The 25,149-nt window shown below is 38.3% G+C and overlaps 3 protein-coding genes across 6 annotated transcripts in view; all 3 read left to right on the forward strand.

The window, feature by feature from the left end:
* Nucleotides 1–7,485, forward strand: part of roraa (RAR-related orphan receptor A, paralog a) — a 194,271-nt gene extending 186,786 nt beyond the window's left edge. For both annotated transcript variants that reach the window (XM_067589797.1, XM_067589798.1), the window contains 2 exons: nucleotides 165–277; nucleotides 687–7,485. In XM_067589797.1, the coding sequence (XP_067445898.1) occupies nucleotides 165–277; nucleotides 687–851 (278 nt within the window). In that variant the 3' untranslated portion in view covers nucleotides 852–7,485. The remainder of the gene's footprint in view (nucleotides 1–164; nucleotides 278–686) is intronic.
* A 1,069-nt stretch (nucleotides 7,486–8,554) lies between these two features.
* ice2 (interactor of little elongator complex ELL subunit 2) lies at nucleotides 8,555–18,224 on the forward strand. 3 transcript variants are annotated; one of them, XM_067589794.1, is made up of 16 exons: nucleotides 8,555–8,714; nucleotides 10,667–10,768; nucleotides 10,907–11,264; nucleotides 11,350–11,469; nucleotides 11,556–11,690; nucleotides 11,886–12,002; nucleotides 12,307–12,466; nucleotides 13,108–13,289; nucleotides 13,395–14,223; nucleotides 14,310–14,482; nucleotides 14,604–14,733; nucleotides 15,923–16,007; nucleotides 16,262–16,312; nucleotides 16,939–17,182; nucleotides 17,760–17,862; nucleotides 17,971–18,224. In XM_067589794.1, exons 1-16 carry the CDS (start codon nucleotides 8,701–8,703, stop codon nucleotides 18,192–18,194), a joined length of 3,027 nt encoding a protein of 1,008 aa, XP_067445895.1. In that variant the 5' UTR covers nucleotides 8,555–8,700; the 3' UTR covers nucleotides 18,195–18,224. The 3 variants fall into 3 exon arrangements, with proteins under 3 accessions (XP_067445895.1, XP_067445897.1, XP_067445896.1); XM_067589796.1 differs by having other exon boundaries at nucleotides 8,557–8,714; nucleotides 17,760–17,856; nucleotides 17,966–18,224; XM_067589795.1 differs by having other exon boundaries at nucleotides 8,557–8,714; nucleotides 17,760–18,113.
* Nucleotides 18,225–18,450: 226 nt separating this feature from the next.
* LOC137183053 (annexin A2-like) lies at nucleotides 18,451–24,699 on the forward strand. The gene is made up of 13 exons (XM_067589799.1): nucleotides 18,451–18,565; nucleotides 19,272–19,329; nucleotides 19,434–19,527; nucleotides 21,664–21,758; nucleotides 21,868–21,981; nucleotides 22,168–22,258; nucleotides 22,493–22,572; nucleotides 22,663–22,722; nucleotides 23,380–23,473; nucleotides 23,615–23,710; nucleotides 23,923–23,981; nucleotides 24,194–24,316; nucleotides 24,421–24,699. The coding sequence occupies exons 2-13, from the start codon at nucleotides 19,282–19,284 to the stop codon at nucleotides 24,478–24,480; spliced, it is 1,014 nt and encodes a 337-aa protein (XP_067445900.1). The 5' UTR covers nucleotides 18,451–18,565; nucleotides 19,272–19,281; the 3' UTR covers nucleotides 24,481–24,699.
* Nucleotides 24,700–25,149: the final 450 nt, after the last annotated feature.

The raw sequence follows: 25,149 nt of genomic DNA on the forward strand, positions 1-25,149 counted from the left end.
CACCATGTCAAGGAACTTTTGCCCTGTTGTTTTCTTTACCCATTAATACTTTACTAAAATTAGTATCTAATGCGTTATTACTTTTCACATGACCTAAGTTGCACTGTTAGGATGACTTCCTGTGTTTGTGCAATAACAAAAGGTTGTGATAATTTACTTTCCAGACCGATCCTGGCTCCAGGAGAAGGTGAAGGTAGAGAAACTCCAGCAGAAGATCCAACTGGCTCTCCAGCACGTCCTGCAGAAGAACCACAGAGAGGATGGTATACTTACAAAGGTACAGTGTGATGCAGTACACACTCATCCATTATCCCTGAAAGGGGCTGTCTGCTAAGCATGCTTTACCCTTGTAGCAGTGTAATCTCCCACTGTTTAGGATCTTTATCCACAGGATATCAGCCATTGTCAGTGCATTAGATTAAAGTAACACATATTTCAAGTGAAGCATCCATAATTGTACATGAAATGGCTTTTTTTATTAGAAGTGGCAATTTATCAATTTTACCAGCTCCATAATATAAAATGTCAAGTTTTTCTCGTGCCTGAGCGCTTGTCTCAATATTTACAAGTCTGTTTACCCCTGTGTGAGAGGAAATACACTGTAGGGAGGAATGTTTTTCACTACCATTGCTCCATGTCCATGCCTCCCTGTGAATCTAAACAGCCTGTCTCCTCTCTCTCCACAGTTGATATGCAAAGTGTCGACACTGCGAGCGCTGTGCAGTAGGCATACAGAAAAGCTTACAGCTTTCAAAGCAATATACCCAGACATTGTGCGTGCCCACTTCCCCCCCTTATACAAGGAGCTGTTCGGATCAGACTTTGAGCAGTCCATGCCCGTTGACGGGTAGCAGCCCTGCCAGGTGCCAGTGTGCCCACCGTAGGGGAATGTGGAGGAGGAATCTGAGACACTTTATTGGTGCCCTGCACAAACCAGAGCGGACAGATGGCACGCTGTTCAACTTCTTCTTTTACATTGGAGGGGAGGGCTTGGGGAGTTGATTCTCAAGGTTTACTTTATTGAATTTAGTTCTCTTTGGAAGACTTGTGGCACCCAACACCCCATGGGACACGAAGAGGAGATAGGGACAAATAATTTCTGTCTGGTTGAACTTGACCTTCTTATGCGCATTTCTAACATGGAACTCATGATCGATTTCATCCATTCATTCATTTTCACCGGTATTTGCATCGTCATTATTGTGATTTATCTGTGCATTTGACTGGAAAACAGTTAACAAGCCACTTTTGAAGTTAAAATATCTGACGACTTATTCCATGACGACATAAGTCTACATCAGTATTATTTTTGAGATGACACTCCTGAAAAACATTTTTAAGCATTTTCTTATTCAGAACAGTCACAGCGTTCTCACATTTAAACACTATATTCCCAAACTGAAATAAAAAGCAGATGCGCAAATGTTGGTCAAGTTCAGCCGCTTTTTTCTCTTGTGTTCAGTTGTATCTTTTGGACGCAGTGCTTGGAATGAAAACTCACAGCGACTTTGAGGGAGGGTCCGTCAGCATGGTGATGCAATCGGCACCTCTCTATGGACAATCGTTTAAAAAAAAAAAGAAACATAGAATTCTGGTAATTCTAATGAAAACGCAATGATTTTAGCTGTCAAAGACTCCATCCACCATTGTTGCATAGTGAAATCATGTAAGGCCATCTGCTATTAATCCTTCTCTGGACAGGTGCCCTGGAGAAGCACAGGGCACCAACACAATGAAAAGGGTCCATTCCACCTGTTTTATAATGTACTACAGGGTATATGGTCATAAGTACTTACTATACAGAAAAAAGTAATGTTTATAGAATCTATTTTAAATAACATGTATGATATTAGTAGTTAGACCATTCTTAATTGTTGAATTGATAAGGCACTTTTATTTACACCTTTCTTTAATTTAAGACTTGTATATTAACCTAGTGATGTGTTGCATGTGCACAAGAAATACAAGTTGAACCATGGTCACAGAGGCTAGTCCTGGGAGCTGTAGATGATACTGGTCTGGAAGTGTAAGGGCTGTCTGTTAGGATGGCTGGCGTTGCTGCTCGCTGGTGAACAAAGAGGTATGGATTAGAAGGCAGGTTAGAGACACTCATATCACCTGTTACCTCAACAACCGCCAGTAATGACACCTGACAAAATGTAGCTCTGATACTCCTTTTAAGCGAGTACGCACACATACAATAACAGCCGACAAAGCTTGTAGTGATGTTACTGTCTCATGGCTTTCTTGATTTTTGTTATGTTAGGGATATTTTTTAAAATACTAGATGAGTACCACATTAAAAAAAAATGTATTCTTTGCCATTATTTTCAAGATATTTGGTACAAATTTGTACTATGAAAACCTTTGTATATTATGTAAAGAAGACTACAAGAAAACAAAACATTATCCAAGCCATGATCCAAGCCAAGATCACACATTGACTGTAATCCAATTGTTCCATCTAGTGGAAGATAAAGAAACAGCAAGCAAGTTAACTGCCTAATGACAAAGATACAGTACAAGGTCTAACCTTAAAACACATTCACGAGCCTCCTTTAAAAGGTTTGGAGTGTTTTTTGTTGTTGTTTTTGAGTGACTTTACCTGCCTTCTCACCACACTCTCAGCCCAGCAACGCCACAACAGGACACAGAAGAAACAATAAAGGGAAAGTGAATATTCAAAGCCTTGTCTGGTAGTAAAGCTTCTATTTTTGTAACATGTTTTGGTTAATAAACTCATGAAAGAGAAAGAGGGAGAGAAAAAGATGTCAGGTAGCACTTAACTATATTCCCGCAATAATTAGACTAGCTGTTGTTTGTATGATTAGGGGAGAAACATAAAAATGGTAGGACAAGTGCTATTTTCAGAATGCTTTGTTGTTGTGCTTCTGTTTTGTTGAGTGTGTCTTTCTTGTCAGTGTGGTAGTAAAGTGGTAGAAAAAACCCTGGATGTGCCAAACAGTAGTCGTTGCTTCCGCTTTCCAGTCTACTCGTCTATAATGTAGAATGGATTCCTAAGACATTCCAGCAATCTCAGTAGCGGCTTCTAGAAATATCTTTTAAAAAAGAAAAGAGGAAAAAAAAAAAAGAAAAGAGAAAAAAAAAATGATATCCCTTTAGAAACCCAACAGAGCATGTTAACACATCTGTCACCAACCATGACATAGAATCCAGTTGTTTGTGTTTTTTTTTTTTTTTCTTTCTGTTTGCATACTATCATTCCTCTGCCGTGCAATTTGTACAAGGCGTTAATGCCTTGTGCTGTCACCCCTCAGGGAAGTTTTTTTTTTGCGCTTTCAGTTTGAGAGGATATTTTGTTTGTACTCATTAGGTTTAGATAATGTTTTTGTTCAGGGATGTTCCATGAGGAGTGGTTGAGATTAACATTAACATAAGATTCATCACTGAGTTGTTCAATTCTTTACATGATTGATGTCCTAAAGGGGGCTTTCAGCCACTCAAAGACCACTGTGCCCCTATGGTCAAGTTCAAGAAAATCTCATTTGTAAAAAAAAACAAACAAACAATAAACCCCATCACTTTTACAAAACCACAAGTTTTATCAGCACACAGCATAATTCCTGTCACACAAAAATCTGTTTTGGTTCAAAAACGGTGTCATCAGGGTCTTTAAAATGATAACCCTCTTTGTTAGAGAAACCAAATATTCTTATGCAATACTAAATCTGTTGTGTTTCGGTTGTAGTAGTTATGCTGTACCTAAGTAATAATCTCTGTTATGATCCAATGCTATTTGGATATGCACAAGCCCTCTACGACGAGTAAACCTCAGTCTCCCAGCAAAAGAAAACCCAGTCTGGAACACTGCTAGACAATCCAGGTTGAGAGGCCCAGTGGCCCGGCAAGAGCAGCAAAGAGGATGAGGTATGAACGCTCAGGGAGGTAACAGGTAGACCGAAGAAGCAGCTCGCTTTCATTTGGACAGTAATGCAGAGCATGTGGATTTGCTCTTTTTCTGAATTTACGAGGTCTTTCAAACCTCTTGAAATTGATAAGAGGAGGTGACATGGCACACTGACCATGCAGTTACAGCACTTACTGTTCCAAAAAAAATAATGAAGAGACTGAGACTTGGCTGATTTCCTGTTATTTATTTGCAAAACATTTGGTTTGTATCTTGTAAAAAAAAAAAAAAAAATTCAGTTTTCTTAAGCTGTTATAATTTTGCTTGATGATTACATAAAACAATTCAACTATAAGGTCTACCACCAAAACAGTTATTCTCTCATAAAATGAATTGTTTCATTTTGTTTTTAACCAAGTCTAAATGGTTGAGTGGCTTGTAATGTGTTCTACAATATAAAACAAGCAATATGCCTTGTGTTACAATTACGGGTCTCTACAGTGCAGTCATCACCCTTTTTGAATTGACTTCGATCATACAGCAAACTTATAACTTTTATTCTCAGTCTAGAACAAAAAGTAATAAATCCCCATCACTCTGTGTTCATCACCTTATGTACTGGTATGGTTGTGATATTGGCAGGATAGCAGAAAATGGTCATCAAACACATGAATACTTGTGTCTAACTATAAACTGCGCCTATACACAGGCCTGTAAAGTGATGTCCTTCTGTATATTCTCACTTGAGATATCCCGATTTAAGTAAGGGATTGATGCTAAGTGTGCTATTCAATCAGTGTATAGTATTCAGTAAAATGTACTGGTCCTTCTGTCTCTGCTCTGTTGTCTGTTTGTAAAAAGCAATAGTGTGTATGTGTGTGCGTATGTGTTTGTTCTCACAGTGTGTGAATAAATAAAAACCCCAGACAAGGCTTTAATAATTACAAAGGAACAGGGTTATGTGGATGAGGAGGTCTTGATATTATTTTGGACTTTAAAAAAAAAAAAAAAGAAAAGTGTTTTGGAAATCGCCGAGCTTGATCCATCCATAATAGGTGTAGGTTTTAAAAGCATGACATAATGCCTTCAACAATTCATAGGTCTGCAGAGTGCTGTGAGGCAACATTGAACCAGCTTCACGGTGAAAAACATGCTTCGCTCTATCAGTTCGGACAGCGCAGACACATCTGAACCTGACGTGAACTGAAGTGAATTCCGGGCTGTAAATTGTGTAAATGAGTGTTCCTGGCCATAAATTGTGAAGATCAGTGTTATGTCACGCTTAAAGTTGTGCTGGAGCGCCGGTGTGTTACCCAGAATTATGAGTCAGTCGTCACATTTTAACAGAACTCATTTTCCAAAGCACAGCTGATAAGGATTTATGATTAAAAATATGTTTAAGAATATAGTTTAAAAAAAATGAAAAGCAACTTTTAGCCATAATCGAATGTCAAGCAATAATATATGTCTTTGTATTATTTTTGATTTTTTTTTTTTTTTTTTTTTTTTGTGCATATAGTCTTTGAACATCTGCATGTAAATACACCTCTTATTTATCACTTTTTGGTTTATTTTGTGTCGATTTTTTGTGGATGTTTTTATGTTTCATCTGTATATTTGACCAGTTCTGTTCCCAGGTGGAGAACTAAGAACTTGACATGGCCTGTATGCTGTATATCTTATTTTCTCACTCTTTCTCTCTCCCTCATTCTCGGCTGTTTATTCACCATATTTAATGTTATTATTGATCACATGTATAAAGGTAGCTTTGTAACTTCTGTCTGTATAGGTAAGAGGAAAATACTGCTACTAAGGCCTACCCAATGAAAATATTTATCTGTTTATCAATTACACCATATTGTACGATAACTCTGTTTCTAGTTTGCTTCCCTCCTTTAGGATTAGTTTGATAGACATAGGGTGTGCTGACATTTATTTTGTGTTGCCCTGATGTGTGGTGCTAGGTAAGTTAATTTTGTGAACAAAGTATTAATTACTAAGCCTGGCCACCCTATTAGTCAATTCATTTCATTGCATATTAATGTATTATTGATATTAGGACTCAATAAATAATAATAATAATGAAAATGATAGTGGTAAAATTACCCAGCCAGTACCTGTATCAGTGTGCTTGGTCTTGGGATAAGGCACTTATTTCCTTCTGACTTATAGCAAAGCTAGTATCTGCTAATTAACAAGCTATTTAAGGTTGCTTTACTGGTTTGTGGGAAAAATGATAATATTCAAACTGAAACAGCAGTGTTGTGTTTTTTTTTCTTTGTCTGATTGTAAAAACCACTCACTGAGGATGTAGTTTGTCAGGCTTTAAGATACTAAATATTTACCTCTTTTGTGTCTGCATAGTTCCTCACCTGATGCAGGGAAGTGGTGCTTGGATTAAACAGAGCCTCAGTATGCTTTTGTTATTCCCCATTTTAGACTATCCTGAAACAGTGGTTTCTTCAGACCAGTGGCATAAACCTCCTGCACCACGTTAAGTGTTACAAAATGTACATGAAAGGATTGCCATTTGAGGACAAAGTTGACCTTTTCTCTCCACTCTGTAGCAAATATCAGTAAGAATATGCTTGCAATAATACACAACGTATCACACTGAGTGCCTCTCGGTGTAACAGGATGCATACATGGTTTTGATTGTCTTTTTTTGTGGTTTTCCAAATGTGTACTGAAGTGATAATGTATTTTGTACATGAGGATGAATTCTCACATGCTTCAAATGTTTTTTCGGATTGTTTCTTTATGTGTTGTTGATCATTTTCGTTGATATGCAACGTTAAAGGGTTTCGATGTATAGACAGTCCGTTTAGAGTGTACATGTCACCCCTCACTTGTTTGAGAAACTGGGAAGTTTCTTTCATGTTGATCTCATATGGTCAAATAAATGCTCGCAGATAATATTACAGAAAAGTTCTCCTGCACATTTGGGTTTTTTTTTTCTCAATTAGGCAAAACCTAACAGGCAATCCACATTTCTTCATGTTCTGTCTGTTTTATATCAGCTTTTTTATTTCACTGAGAGCAGAAGATTTACTAATGCATTGTATATCAAGTATTTGTATGTGTTTGTAAGAGGCATACAACACATCTGGATTTCTTTAATGTTCTGTGTTCAATGTGCGCTCAGTCGGTTGGGGTAACGTAATATGAAGGGTGGGTGGAGCAGGGGTTGATTCTTTTTCCATGCAAAAGCAGTACAAATTATGGGAAAGCCGAAACTAGTGTGTGGTTGTCACAAATTTCTAAGTCACATGTTTGCTACTGATGTTAAAATGGGGACAGATGATCATGTACCTTTTTATCCAGCTCTTTTGAACTCTCTTTAGCAGGTAGTCTATTCACAAACGTAGTTTTGCTCCTTCTTGTCTGATTCTTAAATATGAAAATAAGTATTTTGATTCATTTTGTAAATACAGCTGTAAAGAAAAATAAGAAATTTAATGTTGTCTTTTAAATACTTTTCATTCTAATATGAATGTTGTTATATTGTACTTAGAAACTGTACCTTTAATATTACCTTTATTAAAAGTGCATTGGACACATCGATTTTAGATGTGCTTTATGTGCTGTTATCCCATAATAAAATTTACCGCTTGTAATGGGCTTTTATTTCCTGACTGTTTATCTGTCTCAGTTGTCTGCTCTCTCTCTCTCTTTCTCTCACTTCTTTTTTAATAAAATTAATCAAACTGCATATTTTGATCTGCAATAATTTCAAACATATAATTTCTTCTCTATTTTATTACAAGTGTTTGCCTCACTCCACTGAAAACATCTCCAAATTATATGAACAAATAATGTCATTAAATCTGTTGAATACTTGCATCTCTGCAACTGAAAATTAAACTTGGGTTCAATCTATGACCATTTTTTTAACCTCTCTCAAAAATATAATCTGCAAAACCGTTAAGCCATATGACAACTTTATTGTCAGTCAGTATTTCAGAAATTTTAATACAGACTAAAATACCTTGGGTACAAGGTACAACTCTAATTAAAATATGTCAATTCATGACCTAAACTTGGTAAATTCTTGGTAATAGTTCTGTATTTTCTAAACCCTTTCCCCCAAGTATCTCTTTAATAGAACTCAACTAAGCAAAGTGCATGTACCATGTGGTTAATACCCAAGCCAGATGTGGATATGAGTGTCATTAAGGTTGGAAAATGCAAGAAGGTAGGTCTGGTTGGGAAGCATCTGAATGGGGCTGGGAATCACATCTGCAGACTCACTCAGACTTCATAGACCCACAGAGTTGAATGAAGGACAGGAGTTGGAATAATTTGAAGCCATAATTTATAAAACAGGAATGTAGTAGATTGTCTTAACTGGGTTCCAGTCTATGTAAGGGAAATAATGGGAATGACTGCAACAGATATGGGCAAGGATTGATGTCAATGCCTTCAGCCACAGGAAGGCTAATGCAATAAGAGAGTTTATTGCAGTTATGAGAACACAGTATTTTTATATTCAGCCTTTTGCTGGATAGAGGACTTCCATATCTTTGGGCATACTGAAATATTTCAAAAAGACATTTGAGGGATAGATGTTATGGACTTGTTGAATGTTTTATTTCTTCATACATATTCAAATATACAATACATAAGCAGACAGAATACAAATCGACTACAGTTAATATCCAGAAGGGGGCAGCAATGTGCCAAAAGCGCTTTATGCCAACATTATTTCACCAGAAGAAGAATGTCGCCTGTCAAACGTTTGTTAGCAATCTCAGGCTAACAACTGACATATTTACAGTAGTTAGCTAGATTTAACCGTTGTCATTCCTGCGGCCCATAAGACAGTGACAATAATGGAGCTGGTATGGTAAGTAATATTTTCAATGTGAACTTTTACAGACTATCATAGTGATGTATTTTGTGACAATTCAACTAACGTGGCTATACCGAGTGCTGTGTCCTGATGACAGACTGACCGCTAGCTATGCCAACCTAACGTTAGAGTTGTGTCCGGTAAACCGCACTAGTTTACCGGACACCTCTTATTACCATTGTATTACTATTATGTAGCTCTTATTCATTATATTTGAAACTTGAGTACGTACCGGATAAACGAGAGAAGTGTTGCATTAACGTTAGACTAGCCAACCTCAAACGTGAGCTGACGGTCAAGCTATTTCAACGAGGTAGGAAATAAACACGACGTTGACTGTTCAAACAATTAAATAAATGTTTAGCGTTGTGTTTTGAACAGTTTCATATCGTTTTTAAGCAAGTGTTAAGCCATATAAATATCCCATGGAGTAACGTAACAATAACGTTAAATTACTGTTAATGTTGACAACGATAAATGTGAACGAGTCTGTTGGACAATGCGGTTTTATTCTGCTCCTTTACAGGGTGGTAATTTGTTATTTGTCCAGCATAAAACATTAAAAGATGTACATTTGTCTCGGGACGCTAAGGTTATCCCATTATCCTGTTTATTTTACGTTATGTATCGCCACACCGACGTTATAATAACGTTAATGTTAGCTTGCATTTTGTAGGTTGAAACAGGAAGTTGTAAGTTGTGTATTCTACTTGATTGGTACTGTGTAGCGTTACCATGGTGACACTAACAAACGTAATAATTACCGCATGGTCCGATACTTTCGGGTAATTAAAAGTCGACTAGGTTGTGTTAGGACAACTACTGTATATGAAAACGTTCAAATGAGTCATGCTACCTAGCTGTAAGGTCAATTTAATAGTAACATTACTTCGAACAGAGTTATACTCGCATATTTTTGTACAAAATATAATTGTACATACAGGCATTACAACGAATCACAAACATGTAATTTAAGTAAAAAGATTTGCAGTTTGAAAAATTAGGAAGAAACTATAGCATGCAGGACATATTTAAGTTACACTATCTATACAAGTAAAGTGTTAGTGTGTTGCTGATTCAAACTGATTTGATTTTTTTAAAGTAATTTCAAATTAAATGACACAAAAAACAACAAAAATCCAATCATAGCATTTTCAAGCCACAAGCAGGGAGTGTTTGGTAATTTTACATTATGTATTATTAACCAGCCGTCACTCATTTTAGCACTAAATATTGCCACTTATAGTATGTACCTGCCACCCAAGGCTGTTGCTTGTTGGACGCTCATCCAGTGTAAAATAAATGTTATGCCCTGTGTGCACATATATGTTGTAATACAATATAATATAATTCCTACTGTTAGATGATATTAATACTATTACGTGGTATTCCAATGTATCCTGGAAAATGTAATATTGGATAATTGTCATTGCAAATGTTAATGCTGTAATAGCTCAGATGTTTCAATTTTGAGGTGCTCTTTCTACTGACAATGTCATGGCCAGTAGCTCTCAGTTAAAGATTATTAGTTAATTAGCAAAACAGTTTTTTAGGATGAGTCAAGATGAAACAGAGAAATAACAAATGGAACTTTGGAACTTTTTCGCAGTGAACAATTGAAATGAAGTTTCGGCTTTTGTGTCAAACTCTTTGCTTTTACAAAGACTTTAACTCAGTATTGGTAATATTTGAAAACAGAAAAGAGTGCCCTTATTTCTGAGTCATCTATTACATAGAGCAAATGTAATGTGTACACTACCCTACAACAGCAGGTTGGAGACCCTTATTAACTTCTTGTATCTTGCATGTTGAAATTAATTTAATGTCTGTCGCAGTACAGAAGCAAAAGAGTGCAGAAATAACTCACACATGTTTGGGTACAACATAGGACCTCTAATATCTCTAATATATCTTTTTATCCTTTATCCTTTTTCTTTTAATTTAAGGGAGGATCCCCCAGTCCCTGAAGCTCCATTCTTTACCCGAGATCACTATGACAAATACTCCCTTGCACCTAGTGTTAGAGAGTTGTGGGCCTTTCTCCAAGGGTATGCTAATAAATACATATATAAAATGAATACCTCAATTCAGATGTACTTTTACCATGTTATTGAAAGGCTAACTAGTGAGTGTTCATCTGACATGTTCTTCTCCCCTCATTTGTTATTTTTGTCTTCTTACCCAAGCCCTGTAGAGAATGCCAACATTATACAGGAGCATGATGCTGGGGCTGCAAAAGCCTCCTGCTTTCCTACCACAGAAGAATCTGCGGAGTTTGAAGATGACAGTTGCTTCGGCAAGGAAGAGTCCTGTTGGGATAGCTATGATAGTGATGGTTTGTTTGCAGACAATGTTGCAGAAGGTGCAGAAGACTGTAAGGATACCAAAAAAACAAAAGTTGAGCTAAAGCAGATAAAGAATGAGGCAGATGCTGCTTATCCTGAACCCAGACTGCCCTACCCATGTATGTCCTGCCTGTCCAGCAAAGAGCAGAAGATGTATCTTGGCATTTTGAAGAGTAAGACAACAAGGGAACCTCCACAGGTGCGAGCATTCTCTCCTTAATGGTATTTTAATCCTGCCGGTCCTTGTTGTATTGATTTACTCAAACAATCTACAAATTTTTCAGAGCTTAAGGGAACGAGTAAACAATGAAGTGATGCAGTTCATGAGGTACTTGCAAGATGTGTCCAGAATATGTGCTGACGACTACAGCTTCATATCACAAGGAGCTATGCAATATTCAGAGGTACTATCAGGATTGCACCTGTCATCAGTTCTCTGTGATGTGTGTTTATAAGTATTGAAACATAGACTCTCAATTTGTTTTCTCAGGATCTCTTCAAGTGCTGTTTGGAGTGCATTAAGGCATTTCCTCAGCTTTACCAGATCCATGAGATGACCAGTTTGACAGGGGGAACATTCAACTCAGGGCTCACTCTGACCTTTGAAAAACAGCTACTAATCATGGTAATGTGCTTTTGAAGTGCTACTATCACACAGGGGTTGTTCCAGTCCCAGTCATGTAGGATTACCACTCCATACGCTTTGGTTGTTCATAAATGCCATTGTCCATTTTTATATTCAACCTTAAGTGTTGAATTGCAGTCTTTTTGTGTTGGTTCACTTTCTTTATTTCCATATTTGCACCCTTTATTTCTCCAGGGCAATGTGGATATTACAGACCACAAGATAGTGCCTGCTGACGCACAACTTGCATCGGATTATCAGAGTGTTTCATCAGAGAATCCTCCAGCTAAAAAAGCTAAGGACATGCACGCTGTAAGCAATTGTCTCGCTTTTTTAATTACTCCAATAAAGTAAGTCACAAAGATGTTTTACTGCTAGAATGGGATTCATGTCCGCAGGTCTATTGTAACTTAATTTCAGCTCTTGCAGTTTTCACAAAAGACACCAGAGGGTGTTCAAGTCTTGCTCAGCAAAACCAGGACTAATTGAATTTCTGAAGGATGCTAGGTCACACACAGTAATGTCAAAGTCCAGTTAATTGAAGACAGTTTGTAGTTACTTATATTTGTTTGACTGATGTTGTAGCAAAATAAACTAGTCTTGTTTTTCTCTACAGACAATCAGCAGTGACAGTAATGCTGAGAAGCTGTGTGCCCGTTATGAGCCTCACGTGTGTCTGACTCGAGATGCCTTGGTCAGACTGCTAGACAACCATGGCCCTGACTTTGGGGAGCAATGGGAACTGCCTATTCAGGTCAAATTAAATCCTGGAAAAGGTATAGCATTATAATTGGAGCTTTCAGGTTGTCATGGTTGAAGTTAGTGTAATTAGGGGTAATCTAGCATTTGCTTCCACTGGGTAAAAATGAAATATATCTCTGTTCCCCTCTCTCTTTTTTCTCTTTTCTTTCTGTGTTCACCATTTGAACTATTACATCATGGCAAAAATTCCCCCAAACAATCATCCTATCTTATCTTATGTAACCTGTGTATGAACTGAAATCCTCATTTTCTGAATATAGAGAATACATCCCTCCCTTACAGAAAACATGTTTAAATGCACCAAAGATGTGCCAGGTTAGATGGTGATCCCAGATATAGTCACACAGAATAATAGAAATAGCACTGTGTGCACAGTGATGTTAATGAACACAGAAACATACAGTATGAGTTTAATGTTACTGTCTGCTTATAGTTCTTCTCAATAAGGGATTATTTAGAAAGCAACAACAAAAAATGTTCCCATGTGGTTTTAGCTTGCTCACTGTGGAATTCTACTTGGCAATGACATGTTTCAGTTCGAAAATGGTGCTTTTAATCATGTGCTTAAATCACAGTGTATATTAACACTGAATGGCCTCATGGTGGCACAGTTTCGCATAGTCCTTTATTTCATCCTGTATATCTTATTTAACAGGCAGTAGTCAGAAGAAGACTGTGTACATAGACTCACCCCTACTGAAGACTGAAATGACAGTGAGAGAGAGGAGTCATGTTTTCCACGAAGAGAGTTTGAAGCTCTCCATCAAGAAGAATGGTAGAAAAAATGTATTCCATTTAATGACAGAGCTTCCTGTGAATGAGCAGCAACCCTCACCGGTATGTTGACACACAAGTAGACCTTGTCATACACGTGGTACTTTATCATGTGTGTAGTCTTATTTTATCTGATCAATAATTCTTTGTTATCTGTTTCTAAAACAGGAGAAGTCGCAGAGAAATTTTGTGTCTTTTGAAAACAGTGGTCTTGACTTTGAGGTGGACCTCACTGACTTGGAGACATTTGGAGAAAAAACACCCATTAAAACTTCCAAGGTGCAGAAGATGCAGAAAGAACAGGATGCATGTGTTAAAAGTGAAAAAGTTACAGGTCCATCGCCTTTAAGTAAGACCAAAAGGTCCAGTGAGCATCTTGTAAACAGCAGCAGTAGTTCACAAGAAATGAGTGCCTCATTGACAGATAATGATTGCCCCATAACAGAGGAGATGACTCAGCCGCATGTGAGTGAGGCAAATGCTGCAGTGACTGAACAGCTGAGACAAGACTCTATTCAGGAAAGTGATGAAAACCAAACAGTTACTGGAGACTCAGATGATGAGAGGTTAGTCATTGATGATCCTTTGTCTGCAGCTGCCACACCCACAACTCAACATAAACCTAAGCCCACACCATGCTCTGCAGTCCCCCCTCCTACCCCTGCCTCTGTAAATTCATTATCACCGTCCCCTCAAAAATTTACAAGGCAGCGACAATCCAAAAGAGCAAAAGTGGCTGACGATCAACTGGGTGAGATCCTGCGCATGCAGACAGCCATGTTCAACTCTGCCAATGACAAATCCAAATGCTCAACTATATCCCAGGAGACCAACTCACCAACCAAAAGTATGGGACCCTCAGTTCACTCCCATCCAGCATCCTTAGTTAAGCCCTGTGTGTCCTCGTATTTAGAGAGAAACCAGAACCGGGATGAAGAGACCTGTGCTGCTCCTCTTCATGGATCTGCACAAGTGGTCCATACTACAGAGCAGAAAAGTTAGTGTCAAACAAATTTTCAATCTGTGGATTTAAGTTGCATCTATGCACTAAATTAACATACAGTGCATACCCCCTCACCACAGAAATACTATCAAAGGACCTGCAGGCTGGTGCAGAGGATGAACAAGACTACAAGGCTCCAGAGAAGGGTAACCTGCTCTACAAGATCTACAGTCTGCAAGATTTGCTGCTCATGGTGCGCAGCTCTGTCTCACTGACCCATAGCAGAAAAGTAGTCAGCAGCCAGAGCAACAAGGTATACCTGTTAGGCAATTCACATCCTACAGAATTTCATTATTTAAATTTTGGGTACTAAAAAGTTAAAACAAGTCTATGCAATAGCCTTATTTCTGTTGTTTGTTGTTCTGCCTCAACAGTATGTGCCAGTGCATGTCTTGCCGAAGCTGGAGTACCAGTTGAGTTATGGTGTTGAGTGTCTAAGCAGTAGTGAGGCTTGCCAGCTGTGGACAGAAACAGCACTCCACTCCAGTACTGTTTCCTACATAGGTAAAACTTTTATGACTGTTACCTGCAATCCTGTTTCTTCTAACTACAGTTAAAATCAAGGCCGAAATGTTTCTTTTCTGTTTAAATGGGGTATGGAATACCCCCTTAGCCTCTCATTTTTTTCAAAGTAGTATTTATGTGGCTTTTTCTCTTCTCCTTCCTTCACTGCATTCGGTAGAGTGGGCAAGGCGGATCCTCCCACACAAACCAATGGAATAGTCTGCAGATGACTCACCATCCTGCGCTGACTGTGTACTGATTATGTTTACTTTGTTGCCATAACTACAGCCACATTTAGTTGTGGGGAATCACACTGAGGGCAGTGTGCAGAGTTCAGCTAAATACTGTTTTTTAGCTTTAATTAAATTCCCTTAATGCGTATTATCGACTTAAATGTGCTGCTTACCTGTAGCTTAAGATTCAGAGAAAGACTCCACTCTTTGATATGTGTAGGTGTTTTAATGAATGTACATTCCCAGCAATCATCTACACAGCATAATATTGATCATCATTTTCATGTCAAATGTAAAGCAAAAAAGGCACTGTGCAGGATTAAGAGCATTACTGTCAGTGCAGGCTTGTGTACTGGTTCCCTGTATTCAACTTTATTGCTGAGTGGCACTGCCAAAAAGCTCAGGTTTTTGAAAGAGAATGTTTCAGATAAGAGTGGCAGATCTTCAGTATAATGGAAGGATAAGTGTCTTAGGTTGCCAACAGTTGTATAAGAGAAGAGAACGAATCGTTGTTGGAAGATAACAGTGATAACATTCAACCTATATGAACAATATCTCCCACTTCATGGCATTATGCGACAAACACAGCTGATAACAGACTTCCTTCTTTGCTTAGTGGTTCATGGTTCGTCATGTGGTTTATCATGTGGCATTCCACAATTGTGTATTTATGACAGAGGCTGCAGGCTCTAAAAAAGCCTGTGATTGAAGGAATTCATTGTTGAAATAAGTAGGCATTTCAAACTGGAGTGAGAGGCAAGAAAGGAGACAGGACCAACAAGCATTTCTTACCACCCACTCAAGCTTGTAACAACGCCGGCAAATCATCACAGACTAATTCCTTTGTAAGCACTAGCAATGGCACTGATGATGAAGTGAAGCTCTTGATGTCTGTGCTCATTAGTTCTTGTTCTTTTTCTTAGTGTATCTCTCACCCTCCCCTTCTGTCTCTGTAGCTCACATCAATGCACACACTTCAAAAGTAGCTCAGCTAAGAAAGCTGCCTGACGACTGGAAACAGAACATCTCTTGTGGGTTCAAGTGAGTGCTGTTAGAACAGATGTGTGTGGATGATATGATTAACCTAATCACCCCTGTATGATTATGTAACTTAAGATTCAGAAGATTTAATTACGAAATCTAGCCTGTTTATCAGTAAAACCAGGAGAAAGCTGAGGCATCTATTTTTGTCATTAGTTGCTATCATCACATTTGGTTTTGTCTTCAGAATCAGTGTTGAAATCTAGATCCTTACCAAAGTGGTGAGATTGTAACTTGGTGATATCTCTCCACAGGCCGTCTAAGTCACTGAATATACTGCACCACCTACTGAAAAAACTAACTGGGTAAGTTGTTGAGGACATGTGCCGTTTTAAAGACAACAAAGTTTTCTTAGTAGGTTTTTAGTGCTTAGCTTCCCCTCCCTTATTTTCCTCCCTTTTTTGTTACATATGTATTATGTTGTTAAGACTGTATACAGTTAAATGGTGATTCAATGCCACAGGTTTTCATTTGTTGGTCCAAATGTGAGCACACTATGTTCTGCATTAATTGTGTAAAAGCTCATAAAAGCTTCTGTAAAAGCTCATGCATGTATAAACAAATGGATTAATTGTACCTAGCAAAAGTTGAGAAGGGTTGGGTCTTTTTCTTAAATCTTATTATTAGTTGGACAACAGCTGCAGATGAACTGTCTGTGCACATCTATTGGCAGGCTCTGTTTAAGATGGTGAAATTTTTGTGAGGTCTGATAGCCTCAGGCTGAAAATATGACGTTACTCTGCCTTCATATTTTTGTTGGAGTTACACAATTGATTACTCAATGACATACAAAAGATGTTTCACCTTCTGCTTTCTTTAGGCAATGTTCACATACATACCAGTCACAGGAGACAAGTCACTCAGGATGCTACTACATGTTTTAGTGTGTGGGCTTTGTCTTTAACACACCCTCATTTACTTGGTTTTGTAGGTTAGAAGAAGGACAGTACCTGATTGCACACAAAGCAAGGGAACCATTTGTGACCTTATTAAAAGCAGTTAATGGGAAAGTAAGTCGGGGGTTATACAATCTGCAGCAGGTCCACAGCACTGTCCCCCAGCCCCCAGCGTCTGGGCTTGTGCCCTGGATCCCTGTTGATCCAGCTGTGGTGCTGCCTTTCCACCAGAAACACAGCCGTGTCCCCTGCACCTTCCCACCAAGACCCTTCCTAAAGGTGTGTACATGGTTTATTGTGTTGATCAATGGCACCATTAAAGTGCTGTAGGAACTGTTAGAAAGTGTTTATTGGTTAATGTTTAAGAAGTCCACACCTTTTCTTCCGCACACACACACACACACACACAGGGATTACCTAAAAGCCAAGGTAAATTAAATGCAGTCTCTCACTAAGGTGAGTGCAAAGACCTGGGTCATTTGTTATCAGACTGGCTGAACTACTGCATAGTTTGCCTGCACAATTCCAAAACCAACAACTGTGACAAAAGAAGGCATAGCAGTATCAGCAACAGCTAAGCAGGGCTTATTGGTGTAGACTCTGAGACATTCAATGGATGCCTGTCTAAAATTCCACACAGTAAAGATGTAATCACATCTTTTAACTTGTCAGACAACAAAGAAAATAATGTGTTCAAAAATATGTTTTCAACCAGGCATTTGGATTGTCAACATTTGTGACTGATGTTAGTGATGTTAGTACATTTTTTTAGGGTATAATATATTGTATGTTGTAACTTGAATTCAGTCACAATTATGGAAAGATTTAACCTTTTTACTTTCTTTTATCCCATCAGACACCAAAAGATGGGACATCACAGTCTAACAACCATGGAGCCGGGCAGTCAAACAAAAACTTGAATGCAGGAAGAAACAAGAAGAAGAAAAAACAAAGTAAACGTTCAGCCAAGCGTAACAAGTATATTAAGAAGCTCGTTCAGAAATCAATTTAAAATACCGTATTATAGCATTTAATATCATGTCATTTCATATCATGGGTTAGGTAAGTCAGAAGAGGAGCTAGATCTTTGTTGCTGAGAAGAGGAGAGGAGAGGAGAGGAAAGGAAAGGAGACCACTGACAATGTTAAAGATTTCATACAAGAGGTACATTGTGACCTTAAACATAAATGTGAATGCTAAAGCACGTTTACAATACAGAATGTATACTTTCTATGTATATTTTTCTATTTTGTTCAGTGAAATTTCTTGTATAATTTGTAATGTTTTGTAAATCAGAGCGACAATAAACTGTTAAAGTGTTGCCATGGGTGTGTGGTTACTGTCTCTAATGCATAAGTTGTTTATAACTGTTTATTGTCTGGACTGTGTAAAGGAAGGATGAGACATCACCTTGCAAATCTTCTGAAGGCGAAGAGCTCTTGTTACTTAGAACAGTATGTGTGGGAAAACAAAGATTTAGAGCTTCATTATTTGGTCTTCACGTGGCTCTAGTTGAACAGGGTGGAGTCATGAGTACATGGAAAAGGGGAGGGAATCTGAGTCAGGGGAGGTGAAAGGGGAAACCTTTTTCTATGTCAGAAAGCTCTAAACCTCTGCATCACCAGGATCAATCTCTGCATCATCTCAACTTCTACAATTTAGGTAAGTTCAGTGTTATGATACATTTTACAGCGGAATAAGTGTATTTGTAATTTAGATATACTTTACACAGCAGAAAGGTTTGAGCGAATGTTCCACCTTACATGACAAATATTGCTATTGACATAAAGTGCTAATTTCACATCATTTCCATTCGGTAAACATACTTAATTGATTCTCTTCTTGAGTTTTGGTTACATAAGAAATTCCTACTCTCCAGTGTAATCTCACTAACCCGATTGTGTGTGTGCATGTGAATGTAGTCAGTTGTCATACCAGCTTGCAGTACAGTAGCACATTTTCCAGGGTGTGTCTCCTTGGGGTTGCTGTTGAGGATGAGTGTCAGACTGAAAAAGGATCTGAAAGTTCCTGGACTGGCAACAATATCAAAACATTTGTTACCAGGAACTACACTGACTGTGATTATGACAAAGCAGGGAAAACAAATCACTCATGATAAAAATGGATAAAGTCTCTTCAGTGATTTTGTGTGTCTCACTCAAGCAACAAAGGCAGTTTCTCTGTTCCTCTATTTAGAAGACTTAGTCTTAGGGGCTGGTGCAGCCCAAGTGAAGGTGATTATATCTTCACTTCAGACATAACAAACATGACCCACTGCAGGAGAAGTCAGTGATAGGATTACAGTGACATTTGATCACAAGATTGTATAGTGTCTGTTTTAAAGCTTCTGTTTTGCCACCTTCCCCAGGTCAGTCAAAATGGCTATGGTATCTGAATTTCTGGGTCAGCTGTCTCTCAACATTGGGGTAATGTCATGATTTTTTTTTAATACAGCACACTTGATACACTGCATACTGTGTATTATGAAGGCCTCATTTTTATATCTCTTTCATTTCCATTGAATCCACAGAGCAGTGAACCCCTGTACCCCACGGTTGTACCTGTTCAGGACTTTGACCCCGACAGAGATGCTGCCAGAATAGAGACTGCTATCAAAACCAAAGGCAAGATACTCTGTTTGTTACTCAAAAATCAATCCTTGCTTCTGCAATTTTCTCTCCAGGGATGAGTAGCTGGTATTTCTGAGTCAGCATCCTGGCTTAAAATGTTTGACCATACTGGGAACACCTCCAAGTCTGCTTCAGAGCTGGCAGAGCTCTGTTCTAGCCACTGACGGAAAGCTACTGGCAACACTTTGACCACCAGCTCCTCAACAGCAACCATTTTGTTGTGATGAAGAATAAGTTGTATGTAAAATGATGTTTATTTACTGATGGGGTTATGATGGGAAGAACATCTTGTGACCATGTTATGTTAAAGCATGCCTACTTTGCTGCCACACCCTCTTATACATCATAGTCTTCATCCACTACAGTACAGCCTAGATGGTGCTGCAGCTACAATGTAATATTGAACCACTGCATCGTGAAAAAGACAAACAAAATACCCATCAGCATTTGAAAAATCCCTGCTTCCCTGCTGTAGCTATTTTAAAGTAACTCTTATTATTTAAATAAACTAATATAAGTTAAATCCACATGCATTTTATGTTCACATGACTCATTCTGTGCTGCACAGAATGTGTGGGCCCTTTCAGATAAACAACCCAGATATTTTCATGCAAAATTAAGCCCACTATGCATAAAAATGGCTCACTGCATGAGTTGAAAAAAGTTTAAAAATTGGAAGTAAATGAAAATACAACTTGTCTATCCCCCAAGCAGCTGGCTTAATAAATTCAAAAATTTACATTGAAGCCAAAATTAAATTTAGGACTTTCTTATATTATTTTAAGGGGATGGCAGGAGCTTCAGTCACAAAGACTGCTCAGCTGGCTAGTGTTTCAATAGGAACAGCAACTGAAGTAACATCTGTGGGAAAAACTTCAGTGAATGGAGTGGGAAGGGTGTGGTCAACAGCGCACACTGGATGACTGCTTGTGCATTAGTGCGATATGTAAGGAAAAACAGAAGAGCAACTCTTCCTCAGGTGACTGAGAATGTCAATGCAGGACGTGATCAGACTGTGTCAGCAAGAGCAGTCTGTCAACAATTACATAGAGAGGGATATTATAGTAGGGTTGCAGTGCGTAAACCCCTCATTACAAAGATGAATGAACATTTGAGAGTTCAGTGGTATAAAAACCATAGGCACTGCCCTACAGAGATGTGGAAAAAAGTGATATGGCCAGATGAGTCATCCTTCAACATATTCTCAACAAGTGGGCGAGTTCATGTTTGGCATACACCAAGAGAACTGTACAGGCCTGAGTGCTTGATCCCTACAGTGAGGGGATCTGATGGCTCTGTTATGCTGTAGGAGGCATTTATGGTTTGGGTCCACTTGTCCCCTTAGAGAGAAGGGTCACTGCAAATCAATACGAAGTTGTTCTGAGTGATCACTTTTATCCTACGATGAAACATTTCTATCCTGATGGGAGTGGTCTCTCGTAGGATGACAATGCCCCCATCCATAGGGCACAAGGGGTCACTGAATGGTTTGATGAGTATGAAAATGATGTGAATCACATGCTATGGCCTTCGCAGTCACCAGATCTCAACCCATTTTAACACCTATGGAAGAGTTTGGACTGACATGTTAGACCACCACCAAATGAGGGAATATTTTGGAAGAATGGTGTATATGCCCCCAGTAGAGTTTAGAATCAATGCCAAGGCACATTGAAGCTATTCTGGCGGCACGTGGTGGCCCAATACCTTACTAAAACACTTCATGTTGGTTTTTCCTTTAATTTGTCACTCATCTGTACCTTTTTCAAGACATTTTTACAACCCAACTAGAGGAATATTTGCTTAAAAAGTGTGTTTATGTACATAAAAAGGAATAACAGGTAAAATTGCCAGATTTCCTTTGGAAATCCAAACCTCAGATCCTCAGCTCAAATAAACCTGTATCAACTGGACTCTTGAAAAGTCATGACACAATGTCATACATAATTTCTGGCAACTATTCCACTTCTCACACCATTTCTCTTCCAACTCTTCTTTTCATCCTATATAGGGTCAACAGTCCATGTTATTGCTCTAATAATTTAGATAGATAACTGTATTTATATTTAGTGACTGCATTGCATCTGTTTGTCTCATGTAATGTGTAAATCTGTTTCACATTTACTTTAGGAGTGGATGAGCAGACCATCATTGATGTCCTAACAAAGCGGACCTACTCCCAAAGAAGAGACATCGCTTTCGCATATGAAAGGAGGGCAAAGAAGGTACAGTAAGCCTGGGAAGACTGAACTGCTTTACATCTCTGATTATGTGGTTTTTTTTGACAGTAAGGGACAAATTCAATTCAGTCAGCTAATACTGTTGTATTTTTAGGACATGATCTCAGCCCTGAAGGGAGCTCTGTCTGGCTCTCTGGAATCAGTGGTCCTCGGACTGATGAAGAGCACGGCCCAGTACGATGCCTCAGAGATCAGAGGATCTATCAAGGTAGCGGGCATGGATTGCATCACTTGTACTTAATACCAATCGAGTCAATAGAAAGCTCACACTGCCCTCTCCTGGAAAAATGACAAAGCCTTCATTTTCTTCAATCATATCTGAAGTTAGATTGTGTATATCTTGTATCTTAAGGTGTTGCATATAAAAGTAATGAAGATTTCTGTCCTCTTTCAGGGTTTAGGAACTGATGAAGAAACACTGATTGAGATTTTGTGCTCACGCAGCAATGCTGAGCTGGTGGAGATCAAGCAGGTCTATAAGGAGTGTAAGTCCAAAACATGTCTTAAGGCATTCATAAAAGGGGCTGGAAATGTAGCATAATGTATCATCCATAGATTCTTATATGTCTGCTTTCTGAGTCTCATATACTGCTCCCGTATAGTGTTCATAGTGTTCTTGTTTCCTGTCACATATGTTCTTAAATCCTAACATTCAACATTTATATAATCCCTCTGATTATGTAGAGAGATGCCTAAAATGAAAATATTGCTTCCCACAGTGTTCAAGAAGGATTTGGACAAAGATGTTGCAGGCGACACCTCTGGGAACTTTGCTAAGCTGCTGCTGGCTCTGGTGCAGGTGAGATCTGTTAGCGGCTGTCTTTGTGATTTATATAACATACTGTAATACTGTTGAAACTGACCTGAGTTACACCTTAATTCTATGCAGACTAAGAGAGCAGAACCAACCGCTGTTGTAGACTATGAAAAGATCGATGACGATGCCAGAGTAAGTTGCCTCTTTCACTTTGTCCCTGAATAAAAGTAGTCATACAAAGTACAAGTCATACAAAAAGAATAATTATTACCTCAAATTCAACATTCAGTTTCTCTGAAATGTAAAGATTTCCAATTGTGAAAGTGTCTTTTTTTAATGTTAGGACTCACCTAACACAGTTACTGAAATTAAACTCCAGGTTCACAAGAGCCTTTGTGGATTTATAATAATTAGAATATTTCTAAGAGTTTGAGAAATTACAGTTGTAACACTGATATTTATTGGTGTGCCTCACCTCTCTAAACTTCTCCATGCTAGCATGATGGATATTTGCTTGGGGTTTGTTTCAAGGTGAACAATTTCTTGACTCAACAAGACCATTACTAAAATTAATACCATGTCTAACTTGAGCTGATGTCATTCTTTACCCAAAGTCATTCTTTCATTTTGAGTTCTTGCATTTCCCCAAACAAGAAAATCACTTATCAATCCTTTAAGTCCAAATGAGTTTGCAAAGGATAACGTCATCTCACTTTGTGCTGTTGACATTGCTGTTGTCAATAAGTTTTATTGCAGACTTATGTAATCATTTTTAATTTTGCTACCTTCATTTTTATGCCACAAAGTGTTAACTATGGCATTTATTGGTATTTTGTTGATTCAACTCAGAAACTCTATGATGCTGGAGTCAAGATTAAAGGAACTGATGTGGCCACATGGATCTCCATTATGTCTGAGAGGAGTGTACCCCACCTGCAAAAAGGTACAGCACCCTATTTGCTTGTGGCATCCTTGTTACACAAATGCTGATTTCTGACTCGCCTCAATAATTTGTTAACTAAGAATTCTTGAAGTATAAACATTGCCAGTCAGATAATGACTAACAGGTTTCTCTCCTTGTTAGTGTTTCAGAGGTACAAAAGCTACAGCCCCTACGACATGCAGGAGAGTATTACGAAGGAAGTTAAAGGAGACTTGCAGAGGTCCTTCCTGGTACTAGGTATACTTGTCTTTCATTATTAATTCATTTCATTAATACAGATAATTACTTAAAATTTACAATTAATTTATTGATTCATAATCAGAAGTATATGTGCGGTTTGTAAGCCAGGCTTCATTCTATGAGTCACTTCCAAAATGATGAAATAAAACGATCTGTCAAATACAAAATGCATTATTATGGATATATATTCTGTTTCCCTTTTGTTCCAGTTCAGAGCTTTGAAAACAAACAGCTGTACTTCGCCAACAGACTGCATGAAGCCATGAAGGTAGTTACAGTGTGGTTCTTCTTCTTGTTGAAATGTGGCTATTTTGAGGGCCAGATGTAAGAAGTACATCTCCTTGTGAAAGTGCAAATTTGCTGCAGGAGCACAGAATCTGAAGTTGGCAAAAGTTGTCTTACAACAGCATTGCATCAGCTGCTGTAGTTAAGAACAGAGCTTGTACAACTTTAAGTGCTGACTTGTGTTTGTCTGCTCAGAGTAAGGGAGCCAAAGAGAAGGTAGTGACCAGAATCATTGTGTCACGCTGCGAGGTGGACCTGAGGAAGATCTGTTCTGAATACAAGGCCCAATATGGACAGTCTCTTCAAAAGACTATTCTGGTGAGTGAATTATACAACCTGCCCGTGGCATATTACTGATTTACAGTACGGCTTGTTCTGTCATGCAGCCCCTTTAACTTGCTCTGTGTCTTTTACATCTGTAGGAGCACACCAAAGGAGACTATCAGAAGGCTCTGCTTAGCTTGTGTGGACCAGAGCAGTAAGAATGAATCATCTTCAGTGTCCACCACTGGAAATGTGCATGGCAGGATGACAAGTGAATCGTATATCACACTTGGAACAAACTCTGCAGGCAAAGCCCATCCTATGTTTCCGCAGTACAAAACATTCAAGGAGATAAATATTTCTTTTTGATACATGAAGATTTTTTACTACAGCTAATTTTTGTTATACCAAAATAGCAATAAAGTTATTTTGTTGCATGGTTGTTTCTTACTTTCCCTGCATCCCTTTTTGTTTTTACCTGTAGTTTACATCAATATCCATTAGAGGGCGCTATAGTAGCATTAAATGCAGCTGCAGAAAGCTTTAGCTTCTCTAGGGCCTCATACTTTGTGATACCTGCTGAAGAAAGGCAGAGATTCCATCTTACATTTTTAAAGAAAATGAAATATTTAATCACAAAAGACATTTTTACATTCATGATCATCTTATGTCCTAATTATGATCAGTAATAAAATGAATGGAAACAGCTACATAAACGATTACAATATTTTGTTTGGTCAAGGGATGAATATAAGAATATTTTACATCTTGTGAAATTAAAAAAATTGTAGTTAAATTAATTTTTTCTTCTGTCTTTAAATCCAAAACTTCGACTGTGCAGTTTGCAAACCTAAAGATTTTTTGTTTAAAACAGAGTAATGTTTGAT

Source organism: Thunnus thynnus, chromosome 5 (genome assembly GCF_963924715.1).
Source record: "Thunnus thynnus chromosome 5, fThuThy2.1, whole genome shotgun sequence".
NCBI lineage: Eukaryota > Metazoa > Chordata > Actinopteri > Scombriformes > Scombridae > Thunnus > Thunnus thynnus.